We start from the raw sequence: 17,896 nt of genomic DNA, 5'->3' as shown, positions 1-17,896 counted from the left end.
AGCTTTATTGTCTAGAACACTGTTAAGATCCTGATGCATGTTATTGGGATTTTGCTAAAAGACAATCCACTTAAGTAAGGAGCAATTAATTTGCTCCTCAAATGGAACTGAGCTTTAGACAGTGTTAATATGGAAGGAATTAATTTTCTTCAAGCAGTTTTGGAGACAGAAGTGGGGAAAAATCATGCCTTACTCATATTTTATTCATTTCTACCACCAAAAGCATAGATGACATATAAATGAACATAGGCATATTTTGATCCTTAAGAAAAATCTCTCAAATGTTAATTTCTGTGCCTCAGTTTAAAGACTCTACAGAAATAGGAATTCACTGATAATGGTAGTAAGATTTTGCCCATTATATGAAAAGTTGGTTTCCTATGTTGCTTATATCCATAAAGAACAATTAGATGACTCACAAACACAAGAGTTACAAGACCATGTCTAAGAAGGCCAGTCCAAGAGCAAATACAAATCAATTGTTTGTTGCTATGTATATTATCTAACAGAAAATAGTTTTAGTGAATTCATATTGCTGGACATTTCAACTGGATTTTATGTCAGAATGTAATTATTTTTAACAAAGGTAATGATTATTTTATTGCTCTAATGGATAAATGGAACTTGCTGTGATTTAGAAGCATATTAAGAAGAAAATCTTACTGATTTTCTGAATCTGTAACTGAAGTCTGTTCACTTACTAGAGAGAAGTATTTTTCAGCCATTATATTAAATATTGATGTTAATTATTATTAATAATTGTCATTAATATAATTTATTTTTCCTGTGATGCTACAGGAAGAGGAATCCTGTTTGTCTTTAGTCACCCATAATATGTTCCACAGATAGTAAGAGATGCAATTTTCTGTATTTTTAATAGAATATTCACTTATTCACTCAAATCAACAAGGTACCCAGGCATAACAACAAACCTTAGTGTATAGACAGCACATTTTATGAATTAAAAATAAATGATGAAACAAATATTTTAAAAATATCTCTTTCACTGGGAGAGTGAGGTGTCCTATGAAATTGAACTCACATTAATGGCTCCTTCATTTTATAATTGTCTCCCCAAATTTGCACTGTCTCTTACCTATCTTTCACAAACAAGACCCACACTGTTAGGTAGCAGCAGCTCCTGAAAGCCTTCAGTGGCACTGTGTGTATTGGCAGTTCTTAGGTCCTGACTGTAAAATTCTCCAGTCTTGTTTGTGCTCCCTATTTCAGATTATTGGCAGCTTTCTTAGCATGGTGATAGTGCTCTTATACCATAAACGTTAAGTTTTTTTTCTCAAACAAATACTTTATCTATTGGAAACAATGTATTTTCCTCTGGACAGTTCATCTGAGATGCAAAGTTTTGCTTGGAATTCTATTGTATATAAAGCTGTTCTGTACTTCTCTGGTGATCTCAGTCTTGTCAACTTGGTCTTCTCTCAGCTGTTCCACCTGTTTTGTTGCCATTACGTGAGAAAGTAAATGTATCTGTAAACTGATAAATAGATTCATGCATGCAGATGCAGTAATTTTAAGAAACTAAAATGAACTCAAAATGGTAGAAAGATATGTCTCCTAAAATTGAAGGATTGTATGTGCTCATTTGTGTTTTTCTTCTAATATAGACCCTCTGTTGCAAAAAAAAAATAATTGTTTAGAAGCTTAGCAGTGACAGCCCTGCTGAAGATCTTCGGTCAGGCTGTACAGTAGGATGACTTGACAGAGTCTTAAACTGAGGTAGGCAGATGTACCAAGAGTCATCTGTCACGGCTGGAAAGTGGCAGAGCTGAAAATTACCATTTCTTTGTGTAATTTTCAAAATCTAATTTAGTCACAATCAGTCAAAGCAGCTGTGGCTACTTGCCACAGTGAGAGACTCAGGTGTGTGAGATATTAAAGGTCAAAGCCCTAAAGGACTATCTGTGTTTACTCTTGAATAATTTTAGAGAATGAAATTAAACAATCTGATTAACTTTAGTCATTTCTATTGAAGAAGGAGACATTGGTGTTCTCACTGGCAGAATGCTGCTGAATCACACCTCTTTAAACTGCCAGTTAAAGCAGTGCAGAGGCTGCTTTTCTATAGGAAGATAACATTAGCTCACATTTCTTTCAAGTGCTGGTTGTGCTAAAGAAATTGCTGAGTTAGCCTTAAACACAGTAAGGCATTTTTTACCTCTTGCTAGAACATTGAAAATAATTCTTCAACAGTAGAAAGTTCCAATCTTATTTATTCATGTTTTTGTTTATAAAATTATGAACTATGGAAAAAAGTTAGCAACATAAGCTGCTTTACTTATAGTGATGTATTTTTAAGTTTGAAAGCCTGCTCACATAAAACAATCTCTAAGATTAAACTAGGAAATCACAGGGTATGGCTTAGAATAATCTGGTGAGTTTTAAGATGCAAAAAGAATAATTAAAACTTGAGTTGTAGATTATCTAGAAAAACAACCAGCATTGTTTAACACAATCCTGTAAGAGTGCATCTCTCTACTTCATTAACATACTCTTAGGAGAACCATTCACACTGCTTTATTCTAGTGTAGATTTTCAGGACAGAGCTAGAGACTAACTGTATAATGAAACTAACTCAGTCTGGTAAGAAGAAAGAGATAATATATTTTGAATTATGGGCCACTCTAGCCAGGTTTTTTTTTTCCTGTGGAAGTTACAAATATGATAAATTTCTCTATACATATGGAATAAGTATTGAAGAGACCAGAATTCATGCAAATATCTCAAGAAATATGGTAGCATGGGCAGAAATTACTGTAAGTGCACAATTGCCCTCAGATGCCATCTCTCAGTTCCATGCTGAGGACATGTATAGGCAATGAACTGGGTCAGATAATGTGTGAGGCAAGCGACCAAAATATTCTGAGAGCAAAACCGGCTTTGATCCCTTCCGACAACATAAGCAAGGCCTTTGCACAGAAGTGTATCACAGCTGGGAAGGCAGCCAAGAAGCCTTGTATTCTCCTCTATCACAAACCCTGCCAAGTCTTAGCTGATTTAGCTATTGCAGATAGTCCATTAAAACCAATTATTTTTTAGATCAAATAGCCACTGCCTTTCTGGTTTTACTAGAAATTATTACAGGATAGTTTTCAGTTAAAGAGTTCTGAGAACTTAGATAAAATCTGGACCAAATGAATTGTTTCATTTGAAAAGCTGAAGTGTTCAAAGAAACTTGAACAATGAACTGTCTTGTTTTCTAAGGAATAAGGTAGCATGGTCAGAGTTCATTAATGATAGCATGCTTAAAAATTAGGTTTTTTTCCTCATAAAATCTCAAGTTTGATACATCGTTTGTATGAAAATATTAACCATGAAGAATGGACAAACTGATAGGCAGGCATCCTTTTCCTTTTAGCATATGAATGGACTTTAAATAACACCTCCAAATCACTGCAGACTATTACTAATGCAGTGTAACTATAAAATGGGAATTCTTTTTTGCACTTTTATAATATTAATCTACTAATTAATTTTACAACACAGAAACTTTACTATAGGGAATTTTACAATATTAATTTGTACTTACATCAACAATCAGGAAGTCCAGCCAGCACCAGGCATTAGTAAAATATATTTGAAAACCGTATGCTACCCATTTTAAAAGCATTTCCAAAATGAAAATATACGTAAAAACTTTGTCAGCATATTCCAGCATGGTCTTGATAGTTTTGCGCTGTTCAATATATATGTCTTCAAAGGCCTATAAAAATATATTGAGGTATTACACCTGTTTCACAGAATATGCATGATAAAATTAAGGAATAAACAATAAAAAATAGTTAGAGAGGAGCTAATATTTCCCCTTGTTTTTCTTCATTCTCTTATTTTATATGTTTTCCATCTTTAACCATAATACTAATTGGAACAATAGGAGACCTGTCTGAAGTTGAAAAAAAAAAATTTAAAAAATTCTGGTTTACTAATGAATGAAGAAAGAAACTCACTGCAGTTTTTTTTATCCTCTGTGGTATTTAAGAAACTTTCATATAGACAGAAAACCCCCCCTTTTCTTATATATCTGTTACAGATATTTATATTGCTTTCTAGAAAGCAGTTAGATAAAACTTATGTCTAAAAAATCAAATTAAAAATAATGTATTTGCTAGAATATACAACTATGCACGTTGATATTGTAGCAAATGTTCAGCTTGAGTGAACTTGGAAAGTTGTGAAATGCAAGTCTTTTTGGATGGTGGTTGTTATGTTTAATTTGCTGCTGCAGTCTTCCATATCTCCTGCCTTCAAAATAGGAATAGAATGAAGTAATTATTCCATTTTTTAGCATGGTCTTTCACAAGCAAAATTCAAAAAGTAGATCAGACTAGGAGGAATTAAAGATTTAAATCAATATATTTAGCTATATATTCACAGTTAACAATAGCCCTTTGTACTCAAATCTCTTGACAAATATGCTGATAATTGGCAGTCAATTTAAACTTTGAGGAGCTATGCTGTCTTCAAGTTTGGGTCAAGTTTCATTCCATTCTGGAATGATGAAATGTAGGGAGTTTTATACAGCTACAAGCAAAGCAAGTCTTTCTGAAGCAAATTTGATTTTTGCTCCTAAGAGATCTCGAAATACTTCAGCATCTGCAATTTTGTTTTACTTACTAGTGCTCCACTGCTGAGGAGAATCATGAATACAATGAAAGTCTCAAACCAGTTGTGCTCAACTATGCTGTAGCAGGTTTTTCTAAGATTCCACCAAGTTTTTCCTTTGCCATCTTCTATACTTACTTGACAGCATGGAAATTTCTGTACACAACCTGCATTAGATTAAGAAATGTTAGTATCCAAAAGCCAGTTACTTCAAAGTCAATATTTACTGTAGTATATATTATTAGCAGCTTTTACTGATTTTGTATGGTTTTTAAAAAGTAAATGGAATGATGAATAGGCTATCACATCACACAGGCTGATGAATATCTGAATTAAAAAAAACTAATCTGGAGAGAAACTAGACTATGGTATACTTAATTATGAAAGAAGTCAATAAAAAAATCAATATTTTTGACTGTTAGCATGTAACTGTTCTATTTGATGATGGAGTCACACAAAAATTGATTTCTTCCCAATTTCAAGGGCCCTTTCAAATAGCTGAAAAGCATTTTACCAGTAGAAAAGTTAAGGAAGTTTCTTAGTTACAAGCTGTATGCAGTGGCCAGATATATGAAGTTACTCAAAGCCTAGGGAAATCTTGTTTTTTTCATCAGATTTCTACCATTCTGGGCTACAAATATTTTCTTTTGATTTTTGAGGACATGAAAGTACACCATATTTGAAACCCTCAAGAAGCTAAATGTACTTAGTAACAATGTAATTTTAGTAATACAAGTCAACAGTTATTCTACAACCTTCAGTAAAACAGGCTTCTGGTTCAAGAGCTTCTTCACTTTCAATTTCTGCTTGCTCGCCCTCTCCAGGAGGAGCAATATCAACAGTGCTGCCTTCTGATGAGCTTGATGCATTTAGTTTCTGTAAGTAAAGTTCCACAGAACAATTTTTTCTCATTAGATACATATTCTGTAAAAAAATGGTACTGAATCAAATCATGCCAGTCTAACTTTTAAAGAATGACAAATTTATAAATATGCATTATTAAAAGTAAACCACAGTAATGACATGTAAATTTTATAATTCTGGTTCCCAGACATAGTGTTTTTAAATTGTTTTCAGTTGACAGTACTGTTGTACTGTTGTAATTATTTCATCTAAAATACTTTCTCCTTGACTGTGAAATAAGGCTTGTAATCAGAAAGCAACATTAAAGAAATCGTGGCAGTGAAATTCATCTGATCTATCACATGTAGCAGTTGTACACAGGAATTTCACAAGGGATGTAAAATGCACCTCTCACTTAAATACTTTAAATTGTGTAGGTACTGATGTAACAAAAGGGCATTCCAGGGCTGGGTAGATTTGTGCTTTTAGCTAAGCAGAACTGATCATGTCCTTTGACCTTTGGAGGAAGGTCATATTTAGAAAGTATGAAGACCTTTCTACACAATTTTGTTGAGAGAGTGCTTAATATCAACTACCTTTCACATTTAGTTTTCAAGATAGTGATATTTTTAGACTAGGAAAATCCCATACTGTTTAGATTTTGCAACAAATAATAAACAGTAACTTGTTTCTTGAAAGAGGCACTTCCATGTATTCTCTTCTTCTTCGGAGACACTGCTGAAAATGAAAACTAGTTATTTAACTCTTCAGCTGAAACCCACTCTCTTCAGGAAAATGTATTGGCAGCTAGGGCCTTTCTGCCAGAAATAAAGTGGCACGTATAACTTAATACAGCTTTGGAAGGAATTATTTCCACATATTTAACTTTTACATGGTGTGAATGAAGCTTTATACAAAAATCATGTTGAATGATGGATAATTTCAGGGATAATTTTCGAGAAGGTGCCTTTTGCACACACAATATGTCAATATAAGGTCTCTCAGACCTCAGGTCCCATGGTTGTTGCTGCATTGTGACCAAAAATACTGTGTTTAACTTCTCATATTGCACTTCCTGTATGATTTCTGAAATTTATATCTGTAAAATAGTTCCAGCTATGTTGCCTCTAAATGGAATAATTTTAATACTGGTCACGTAAATCTGTGAGTCTGAGTTAAAATACTGTGTATCTCATTGTGAGAATATTTTAAATTTCACTTTCTCTAATACATTAACAACAAAAATACCCAGTAATGTACACTATATTATTATTATTAAACATTATTAGCACACCAACTTATTATCCACACATAAGTCTGTCTCTCTTTTAAAAATAATACTTGTGAATTAACTCTCTTCTTGTATATCATGGAAATACCAAGGAATATGAAACCTTCCATTGGAATGATAGGCAGTTTCTTCATTAAATAAAACTGAAATATTGTAAAAATAATTTTCTGTTGCATTCAACTTAGGAAAAGTAAAATTAATTCATGGCCTGATCCATCATCATTAAATAAATTATTGACTTAATAGTAGCAAGATAAAGGGTCATAGATAGTAGGCATCCATTATAAATCTGAGTGCAAATTAAAAGGCAGTCAAATTTTTAACTGCATCTTCTCATGTAAACTCTGCTGCAGATAGTTCTGTCAGCATAGTTTCTAATACCAAGTGACAGAAGTGCAATTTATAGCCAGTACAAACATAAACTACTATAATTCTTTTCAGTAATTTTCACATAGAGCATTCTCTTCATTATTTTTCATATAATCTCAAACAACTGCATTATTAAGAGAAAAACATCATTACTTAATAAAACTCCTCTTCTTTGCTTCAAGACCCTAAATTAGGAAAGAACCAATACGTTTTTAAATAAGGTGACATTAATGATATTCTTTCTAGTAATAAAGCTAATAAAACTAATAGGAAGCTCAAGATACATGATGGATTAGCACAATCTTCTTATCAGCTCATAAATGTGATTATCAGCCTCTAGAACACACCATGCCCTATAAATATTTATTTGCATCTTCAATGATATCACATTTTCCTTTATAAGGAAACATTTGAAAGCAATTGCTTATGATGCAGCATTCTCAAGGCCTGAATCAGCAAAACAACATGCTTGACTAGAGCAGAAGCCTGAGCAATACTGTGGAAATCACACACAAAAATAAAAGAAACAATCAGACTACCTCAGTGGGATTATATTTTTCTGAAAACAGTATTATAAATATTATTGTGTAGGATATAAACGAAAAAAATGCTTCATCACCCACCCAGATACTTGGTTAATGTATGTATAATCAGCCTCCATAATGTTCTTTCAGAGCAGTGCATCTCTTATCAACAGCTTCGATCATTAAAACAAGCTTTGACCAACAGCGTGTTAATGTGCCCATTTACAAGAAAATGCATTCACTTAAGACCCAGTCTTGCTCTCATTTGATTCTATTCTAAATTTCAATAAGAGCAAGAGCAGGCTACTGAAGTTTTAAGCTTTACAAACGGCTTCATGATTCAAGGGACAAGAAAATAAAGGATTCAGCCATTACAAATTGCCTTTAGTAATTCAGCCATGTGGTTTTATCCTTTCAGTCTTGAAAGCTGCACTGTAATTGAGTGAAAAAATACAAAATGATGGAGATTGATGATTCCAAAATGATTCTAAACTGACTTTAAATCTCAGATCTTATGACCTTTGACTTTTATATAATGTTAGAATATAATTTTAAAATCTCTCTCCTTAGAGTTTTATTTGGTGTTTGGAGCATATCTTGGTTTAAAATTTGTTCACTAAAATCTGAGAATTTTCAGAATACCCACCAATATTAATGTTTTTGGCATCTCTGGGCAATTTAGACCACAATAGGTAGATCATGCCACACTATAATCAAATAAATAAAATTAACCACTTGGTGATCCTTTTAAAGCCAGTGAAACTCTGCCTGAAGGAAACAGCTTTCAATCCTACTACAGGACTGAAATCTCAATCCCCTCCAAATTTTGATGCCTCATTTTACTAGAATCATTTAACCTCCTTAGTTTCACGTAACTTTGGCTCCTGCGTTATAATTGCTGTCACTATTCCTGAAGGCTCTGCCAATTACTCATCAATGGCATGTTTGCCTATAATGAAAAAAATCCCTAGGATAAATAGATATAAATGCAATTTTATAAAAATGGTGCTGACTACTCCCTAGACTTTCTAATTTACAAAAATAAGTCCCCCAACTCATTTATGGAATGCCATCGCGAAACACATTCCAAGCGCCTCTATTTATAAAGGGGTTTAAGAAAAGAGAAGTTGTAAAATATTTAGCTTTTGATAGTTCTTTAGGGAGAGTTATTTGCTAGGTATAATTTAACGATTATGAAATAGTTTGCTTTGCTACCAGTTTATAAAAACTCAAGATATGCACTGTCCAAATGAATATAGCGTTGTAGTTCGTAGCATCTTGAAGAACTGCATTACAGTGCATTGTAGATTTAAAAGTATAACTGTAATTTTTAGATCAGTAGCTACTGCAATAATTCAAATGTTATTCATTAAGGAGTTGAACTCATGGCAGAAATTATTTCAAAATGATTTAACACATTTCAGTGAATATTTACATTTATAAGGGCTGAATCAAAAAGGGTTGTTTTTATTTTTTAAAAACTATGCATGCTCCCTTTTTCTTTGGCTTCTTTAGCATAAAACATTCCAGTACTTTTATGATCCATACTTCAAAACCTGAAGAGCATGCAGTTATTGCTAAATACTGTATTTAAATATTCAGAAAAACCATTAGCGGAGTTAAAAAATGTATGTTGGGCTTGCCAATCCCACCTGACCATGCTGTGACGTGAGTCCCATGACTCAGCAGAGAGCAGCTGTGCATGTTTCTACTCTTGCAATGAATAGGGAAGGTACATAGCTGAATAGCATGCAGGCCAGTCAAAATCCATTAAAAAGTGATTATATATATATATACATATATATGTATAACTTGCTTAGGTAACCTGTGTGAAAGTGGTGACACGTTGCTCTACCTGGTTAAAAAGCACCAGAGCTGCATTCTTGATTGCTCCAGCTTGGTTTTACCCCTGTGAGAAGTAAGAATGGTAGGTAGTGAAGTTCAATACACAGGATCACTAGTTTTTCTCTTTTTGGAATCTCTAATTCAAACATGGCTTTAACACAATTAAAACATAATTATTAATATTTTATTATTAGCTGGAAAAAGGGAAATACATACCACCTGAAATGTTCAACAAACTTTTCTACATAACTTGTTAGTTTATTTTAGAGAAATTAGAAATATAGAAGCTAGAACTACTAATCTGCACACAAAAATTGTGATTCATAAATAAAAGTGGAATGAATAAAATTAACAAAGACATGATTAGCAGATCTGGAAACTACTCCTGTATTTATATAGTCCTCAATGCTTATTAATAAAAATTTTAAGGGTTTTGTTTATTTCATGTCCTCGTCTTTGTTTAACTGACTATGTGATTACCTCTTTTATTTGAAAAATATGTACATACAGGAAGCAAAATACTTTGAAGATGTATGCCTTCCCATTCCTCCTTCACTCTCTAATAATAGTAGAGCTCCTAGGTCTTGATGAAAATAAACATCTTTAATTTCTCTTCAACTCAAATGTGATGAATTATCACATTGTGTAAAGTTTATAGCTCAGATTTAGTATGCTATACACTTCTAAATCTATAATCTTTATCTTATTGTTTCAAAAGAGGATTGTATCAGTGCCTGGACATTGGAACGTCAGTGTATCCAGAGGTATGGTTTAAATCATTAACCACAGCTAGTCTATAACTTAAATAATTTGTCACTTCTGAAGATACTCTCCCAGAACTAGTCAGTTTTAGAAGAAAAATTACTATTGCTGGACATTTTAAACATGATTAAAAAAAATCCAACAAATTGATGAAGTCCTGCTGAGTCTGTTTTGGCTAAGAAATTTATTGAAGCCCTATGAAGATGCTTATCTTTTGGGAATGCAAAAACTCTTTTCTTGTCTTTTTCACTTCTTCTAGACACAAAGGCCCTGATGAAGCAAATCAGAAAACTGAATTTATTAATTTTTTTCAAAATTCAGTAGATTTGATGATGAAGGATATATTTAATTTTATCAAAATCATCTGTTGTGTTCATTAAAAGTCTATTGACTAGTCTTATTTCTCCAGTCTGACTTTGTATTTACTGTACATACCCTGTAGATAGAAAGGTTTTTGGAATTGTGAATGACTGAGGCCTGTAGGTATATGTATTTCTTTAGTTGTAAAATAAGTTTTCCATAACTGAGAAGTATAGTTGAAATTATTTTTCAATGTTGAAATGTAAAACTATATTATAAAGCTGTCAGTCAGCTCTAATGAACAGTTGTTAAGTAGGATACAATATACAATAGTTAGGACTCTTATGTTTGGCAAGATTAGCATATTTACTCATTTCACAATAAAACCAGCATCCACATGCTAATGTTAAAACCAACCAAATTATCCCCTTCAGCTACTTCTAATTTATTTATCTTCAAAGGTAATGATCTTGAGTATCTTTTCTTCAGAGCAGAAATCTGTTTCTTTTCTGATGATTATCTCATTGGGTATTGCACTTCTCTTTTCTGATCATTAAAAAAATCTTCCTTCAATGTATCAATGAAATGTTCTCTTCTTGCAGGTACTTTCAGCCAATTATTCCTCTAAAGCAGTGAGTAACTTTATAATATATATAAGTTATTGTTCATCCAAAAAGAGGTGTCCTCAAATTTCTGATTATATGTATTAGAAATTGCAAACGGGTTCCAGAATAGGTTCTGGCAGAATTTGGAAGTGATTAACTTGCAAATTAATTAGAAAGGGTTTCCATGAAAGTATGAAAAAAGGGGGAAAAGAAAAAGAAAAGAGCTAGCCTTCAAAACAAAGATCGATGACTGGAGTTATTTTCTACTATAGTGTGTATGATTAAAAAAATAGGAAATATTACAGTTGATTCCTCACTCACCCACAATTACAAAGTCTATAGTAATTACTTGCTCCTGGTATATTCCTCAGGAAAGGACAGGCTATGCCCCACTTCTAGCATAACAGACTTCAAATAATCATTCTGCTCCTAACATCAGTGACAGTCAGTAAGACACTGGAGGAAAAAAAAATTCATTTTACGATTGCTGTGCAGATCTAGCTTTCCACAGCTCTGTGGTTAAATAAAATGTTACTATGGGGGATACCTCCTCAGGGTATTTTAAGTGCTAAGTACTGCCCCAGTTAAGGCAGGGAAAGTTCTGCCCCATCTCTTACCCCTCCTTTTGTAGACCAGGCGTTCTAGCAGGAATGTTTTCCCAGTGGGACCCCTTGAGAGGCAAAACAAAGCAAGTGATGGTGTACTGTTCTAGAGATGTAACTTAAACACTGCACCAATGTACTCTTTATCTTCCTCAAAAGACAATCAGAAGGCAGCAAAAGATTCAGCAATACTCTTGAGTTGGTAGGAGAAGATTGGGAAACTTCACAAATTCCTGTCACACGCCAGAACTTCCAAATCCAGTGGATTTTTATGCACTCAATAAAATAACCCCACTTTATTCTTTCCATAGAAATTATCCAGAAGGAATGGAATAAGGAATCCAGAGGAGAAAGTGAAATTAATACAGCATTCACAATTTTCAGGATACTGTCTGATTAGATACTGTTCACAATATGCACATTTGCACTGTATGAATACATGTAAGGCAGTTAAACAATAGAGAGTTATGTGTGAGCAGAACTTGATGGGAGTATTATTGTTTCAGTTTCCCAATGGCATTGGCTGCTACAGTCTGTGAAAATACTGAAGCAGCATAGAAATCTTAAACCTATCTTAACCCTATTGAAAATTCCTCCACAATTTATATATAAATACCATCCATTATTTACTGCTGGATTTCCCACAGCCACCTGAAATTTTCACTGTCAAATTGCTTATTAATTAGTTTCACTTCCTGAAGACATATAGATACCAGTTCATTAAAAAAGAGCAAAATCCCTTTTGATTTATTACTGTCCAGAAACGTCAGGATGGCCTTAGAAGATAAAGATATGATGCCTGAACCAGGCAAAGCTGGGGTTGAACATAGCAATTAACTTGTGAAAGTCACCTTGAAATTGGCATTCAGAAGTTGTCAGAACATCAAGAAGGGCTTTTAGTCCCTTTTCTTGGGGTGCACATACATCACATTCACCCGGAAAGCAGAGGAGTTTCTGCCTTTGCATTGCCTTTAGTTTTTTCCTCAGCTGTTCTGACAGAATATACAGCGGTACACTGTGAACTGAGCCATTCAATCTCCTTTACAGGAGAAATAAATCAATAATACCTCTGGCACAACCAGTGACCTAACTTCTCTGAGGCAAAGTGGCAAAGACTAGCCAGGTGTGGATGGGAACTTCCCAAGTTCCTTAAGTGCAGATGCTAACATGTCATGTAACTACAAATTCAATATCTGCACAGCCCCCGCAACGTCCTAATGCATACTACAAACCTTTTAAAAAGTAACATATTCATGAAATTTTTAGGCTTGTAACTTGATGGAGTTATTAGGAAGGCACTCACTATTGTATTTATCAAAGTTAGCCACAAGGACAGAAGAAAATGTATAGTGTAATGTCATTTAAAAAAACAGAATATATGAAAGGACATAGAAAACTTTGCAAAAGGTTCATTGGAAATGAAAACCAAATTTTATTAGATCAGCTTATATGAAAAACATTTAACTCTCAGACCCAGAATCAGACTCTGAATCTTTTGGGTGTTTTTTAATACTAGTTGATCTCTTAATTGACACTGCTTTATACTTCCTCTCTTATATTCTAAATTTACCATGGATAAGCACTACTGCTGTACTATCTTATACATCTGCATTGAAACTGTTTGTCTCATAACTGAGCAACTCAGATGATAGAATATCTTGTTCTTCATCTTACAATTGTTACACAGAGCAACATTTTTTGCAGGTGCAAATAAACGCACACTCTTGATGTTCCTTAGCAAAACCCTCATACCATGATTAACTGGCTCGTGGCTATGCATCAGTGTAATGTGGTGAAGTTTGATATCGCTGAGGAATACATCATTATTGCAAATATGCCAGATATACAGCTATGATAAAGTCATGAGTGCAGTGCTTCTTTATAGGAGAGCTTTCTCCATGGTACACAAACCCTTTTGGACTAATGAGTAATTACATAACATCACAGCTTCTAATCTATTTGAAAACAAATTTATCCATGGTTCCTGATCCCTTAAACCTCAACACTCCTAAATTTCTAATGGCACTGAATATAATTAGATTCTGCTAATGCATTTATTAGCTTGTCATTGATCACTACCCCAATATACAAAGTTTTCCTCGAATACCATTAGCACCTGTTCACTGTGGGATTTGAGCCACTTAGATTTTGAAACACATAGCATTGGTTTGTTAGACCAACTTCTGCCACTTTGCACAATAATAACAACATAACAACTTCAAGTAAGCTGTTTCTGCATGCATGTGTATTACAAGGTCATTCTGCCTTCTACCCTTATTCCATACATTCTTATCACATGTAGGTACTACAGAAAAATGCTTTATCAAGTGTTTACTAGTCCTAAAGCCTCATAAAACTGTGAAAGAAATATTAATATTTAAAATAAAATATATTCCAAATTTTAATAAACAAAATACTAAAAATGTAAACTCTAAGGATCCTCTACTATACCATTATATATTTTTTTCTTGAATAATACATAAAATACTAAAACATAAAATATATTACATGGTATATATTTACAGTTTAAAAAACTCAAAATATGTAATTAAAACATGTAAATGTATGACTACAATTTAATAATTTTAAGATATGAAAAATCCTACCTGTTTGCTTTCTTCCATATCAGATTCGCTGCTAAATTCTTCGGTATTTAAATTTTCAAAATCTGATTCTCCAAGTGCAATGGGCACTGTCACAGTGAGGCCTGGGTTGTTTATGAATGACATGTAATCATTTTCATCAATTACATATTTTTCCACACTGCTGCCTGTGCCTACACCACTGGTGGTTCCATTCCCATCTTTGAGATAATTCAGATCTTTGCTTATTTCAACGGCAGTATGATTGGAAATGCAGCTGTCTTTCTTGTTGTTTAGCTCTTCAAGTGCTTTGATTTCCTCTAAAGATTTCTGCTTTCTAATGAAGGCTTTTCGGATGAACTCCTGTATCTTTTTTTTAACATAATCTATGCCTTTCTGAATCCTTGCCACAGCAATCTGGAGATTGTTCATTTCATTATCATCGTCTGTAGCAGCAAGGTTGTCTGAACTAAATGAGCTCAGCAGCAAGGCCAGAAATAGGTTCAATACCTAAAAGATGAGAGAATACAGCTATGTAGTAAATACAATCATATCAGAAGTGTTAAATTTGGCAGTGCTAGGTTAACAGTTGTACTTGTGCTAGGTTAACAGTTGTACTTGATGATCTCAAAGGCCTTTTCCAATGTAAATGATCCTATGATTCTAAAAAAATCAGTAGAGCAGGTTGCAGATCATAAATAACTTTTTGAGGCTCTGCACATTTCTCGCTGGTAAAATGTCAAGATTGCAAGGTCAGGTAAAATGACTAAGATACAAAAATTTTGAATTCTATTTTATAAAAATTTAAATCATGTTAAAAATGTCACTAAAGGAAGAGAATTTAGACAGGAAATTTTGACTGCAAATTTTAACAGGAGAAGAAACTTAAAAATAAAGTAGAAGTGTAAATGGTGCATCCCTTTTATAGCACTTATTTATAGGAAGTACTCATCAATTCAATATTTTCCAATTGAAATTTTACATTTTAAGTTGTCAGCTTGAATTTAAACTTTTCTATAAAGGTTTCTTTTACAACCTTGAGTTAGAAGCTTTTTAACGCCTTTTTAAGCTGGATGACAAATCACTCTGGGTTTCTTTTTTGTTTTTCATACATAAACAATCCAGAAAGTTCAGTACTAAAAATTAAACAGCACCTCTAAATTAGCTGAAGTGCTTCCATGATAGTATGTTGGAGCTGACATTTTGGTTTCCTTCTAAGTGGTTGTACCCATAGTAAGAGTACTTCAGTGTATAGAAACGTATGAAAAAGAGGAAAAGGGAATCTTCAAATGATTTTACCCAAAATTTAGCACATTCATATTAATTTTTTAATTCCAAACAGAAGGATGACAAACATTTTCATTGCCTAGCTGGATATCCTGAACATCTGCATCAGAGTTAATGTTAAAAAAAATGTTCACCACATACCACTAGGTTTCCAATCACCATGACTAGCATGAAAACAATAAGGCACATCGTTTGGCCAGCAACCTCCATGCAGTCCCACATGGTTTCTATCCATTCTCCACACAGCACTCGGAATACAATCAGGAAAGAGTGGAAAAAGTCGTGCATGTGCCAGCGAGGGAGCACACAGTCACTGGAGATCTTGCAGACGCATTCCTTGTAGCTCTTCCCAAAGAGCTGCATCCCAACCACAGCGAAAATGAACACAATGATGGCCAGCACCAGGGTCAGATTCCCCAGAGCCCCCACTGAGTTGCCAATAATCTTAATCAGCATATTTAGGGTTGGCCAAGATTTTGCCAATTTGAAAACTCGAAGCTGCAAAACAAAACCACAGATGAACCTTTAGTGTTAGTTACAAAATAGAACCTGGGTCCAAGTTGTTTAGCAGAGCATACCAATTTCTGTAGATTAATTTGTTCTTCAGTAGTAGCACATTATTATTTTAATATAAAGCAGGGATCATGGAGTATTTGTCAAACATGCATTGTTTATAATTTCATTTCAGTGATACACATAGTAAAAAAAAGTAATAATTTGTGTTTGTATGACATTTTATTTTACTATTTTTAAACATCCACTTACAGGTTATTCTTGAACAATTCTTAAAGACATTTTAGAAGTTTCTACACTTTTCATCACCATCACTACATCTTTGCTGGCTTAGTTCCACATTCCCTCAGCACCACATTAGGCCTTCCATGCTTAGATAGAGGCCATTTTTTTTAGCAAAAACCTAGGTTGATGCAGACATTGCAATGTCCATTCAAATCATAAAAATTAACTTAAAAGTAATATTCATTACCCAATAATAAATATTGGGTTATGTGAAGTTGGGTACCATTGCAAGTAGTGCTAAATAAGTCAGTTCTTCCTGCTTTGTGTATTAGGAGATAAGGTTTTCAAGTAATTTGGCAACTGTTGGTAATAAAGGCTTTAAAATCATTAATCTTGTACCTCTAGTAAACATATTTATAAACTAGTTTGTGCACAATACTAGTTGCTATAAAAAATACATTTCTAGTAGAAGCTCAATAATATTTCGATTTAAATGTTATCTTAAAGTCAGCTAGTTATGATTCTGTTATATGTAATGGAGTGACTAAAAGTTTATTGTTGGTGCCCATTAAAGTAAATGTGAAGAGAAGATCTGCTTAAGTTCTTTACAAGTACCATAAAGTAATGTTCACAATATAAAGACTAAAAATGTTATGATTATTTGTGCTGGTGACAATATGTATGTTTTCACAGATATTCAGCTTTTATTATTCTCAATGAAATCAGTGTAAAGATTCACAAAATTCTTAAAAGGTAGCAATTAGTGTTATGTTGGCAAAGGATACCAGTTGGATAGAAGATTGATAGGATAATTTGATACTAAAAGGTATCAAACAGCCTTAATTTTTACTTACCAAACATGGCTTTCAAATTAGGCACATATGAAAAATAATGTGAGTCATTAAAGTATGTAATATATATTTACAAAATATGGTAATTATTGCAGGCACCAGCACTTTTATTTCTTGAGTGAGATAATTGCATGCAAATATTTAAGTATCAAGGAATTTACCAATCTGAATGACCGAAGAACAGATAATCCTTCAACATTTGCAAGACCCAGCTCCATTAAACTAAGGCTAACGATAATACCATCAAAAATATTCCATCCTTCCTGGAAATAATAGTAAGGGTCCATGGCAATAATCTTTAGTACCATTTCTGCTGTAAATATCCCAGTGAATACCTAAAACAAAATGAATGAATTGTTATGAGAAATTTAAACACCTGAGGAATTTTTTTTTAATCCAATGAGTTCTCTTACTTGTTACTATAAAAAACAACTGATTGCTATCTCCAAATGGTCTCTAAGGTTTTCTAAACAGTGAAAACAAGTAACTAAATCAGGATTTATAGTGGGACAGAGATTTAATAAACATATAAAAAAGGTATTGACCAGTCAACAGTTCAGCTCCCTGGTATGTGCTGGACTATCCACCCAGCAGATGATGTGATGTGACCTGGTGTTTTAAGTCCTGTTTGATGAGGATGGTTCCAGTAAGAAGACTTGACAGCAAGTATTTTCCTA

General features: G+C 33.4%; 1 protein-coding gene across 6 annotated transcripts in view; it reads right to left on the bottom strand.

The window, feature by feature from the left end:
* LOC139593728 (sodium channel protein type 2 subunit alpha-like) overlaps positions 1–17,896 on the bottom strand; it is a 66,121-nt gene that overhangs the window by 13,261 nt on the left and 34,964 nt on the right. For all 6 annotated transcript variants that reach the window (XM_071435011.1, XM_071435015.1, XM_071435012.1 and 3 more), the window contains 6 exons: positions 17,381–17,554; positions 15,772–16,128; positions 14,368–14,853; positions 5,376–5,496; positions 4,633–4,787; positions 3,548–3,721 (listed from right to left, as the gene is read on the bottom strand). In XM_071435011.1, coding sequence (XP_071291112.1) covers positions 3,548–3,721; positions 4,633–4,787; positions 5,376–5,496; positions 14,368–14,853; positions 15,772–16,128; positions 17,381–17,554 — 1,467 coding nt within the window. The remainder of the gene's footprint in view (positions 1–3,547; positions 3,722–4,632; positions 4,788–5,375; positions 5,497–14,367; positions 14,854–15,771; positions 16,129–17,380; positions 17,555–17,896) is intronic.

Source organism: Agelaius tricolor, unplaced genomic scaffold, assembly GCF_023055355.1.
Source record: "Agelaius tricolor isolate 1412-34295 unplaced genomic scaffold, bAgeTri1.0.p SCAF_10, whole genome shotgun sequence".
Lineage (NCBI taxonomy): Eukaryota > Metazoa > Chordata > Aves > Passeriformes > Icteridae > Agelaius > Agelaius tricolor.
This window is presented reverse-complemented; position numbering and strand designations above follow the sequence as displayed.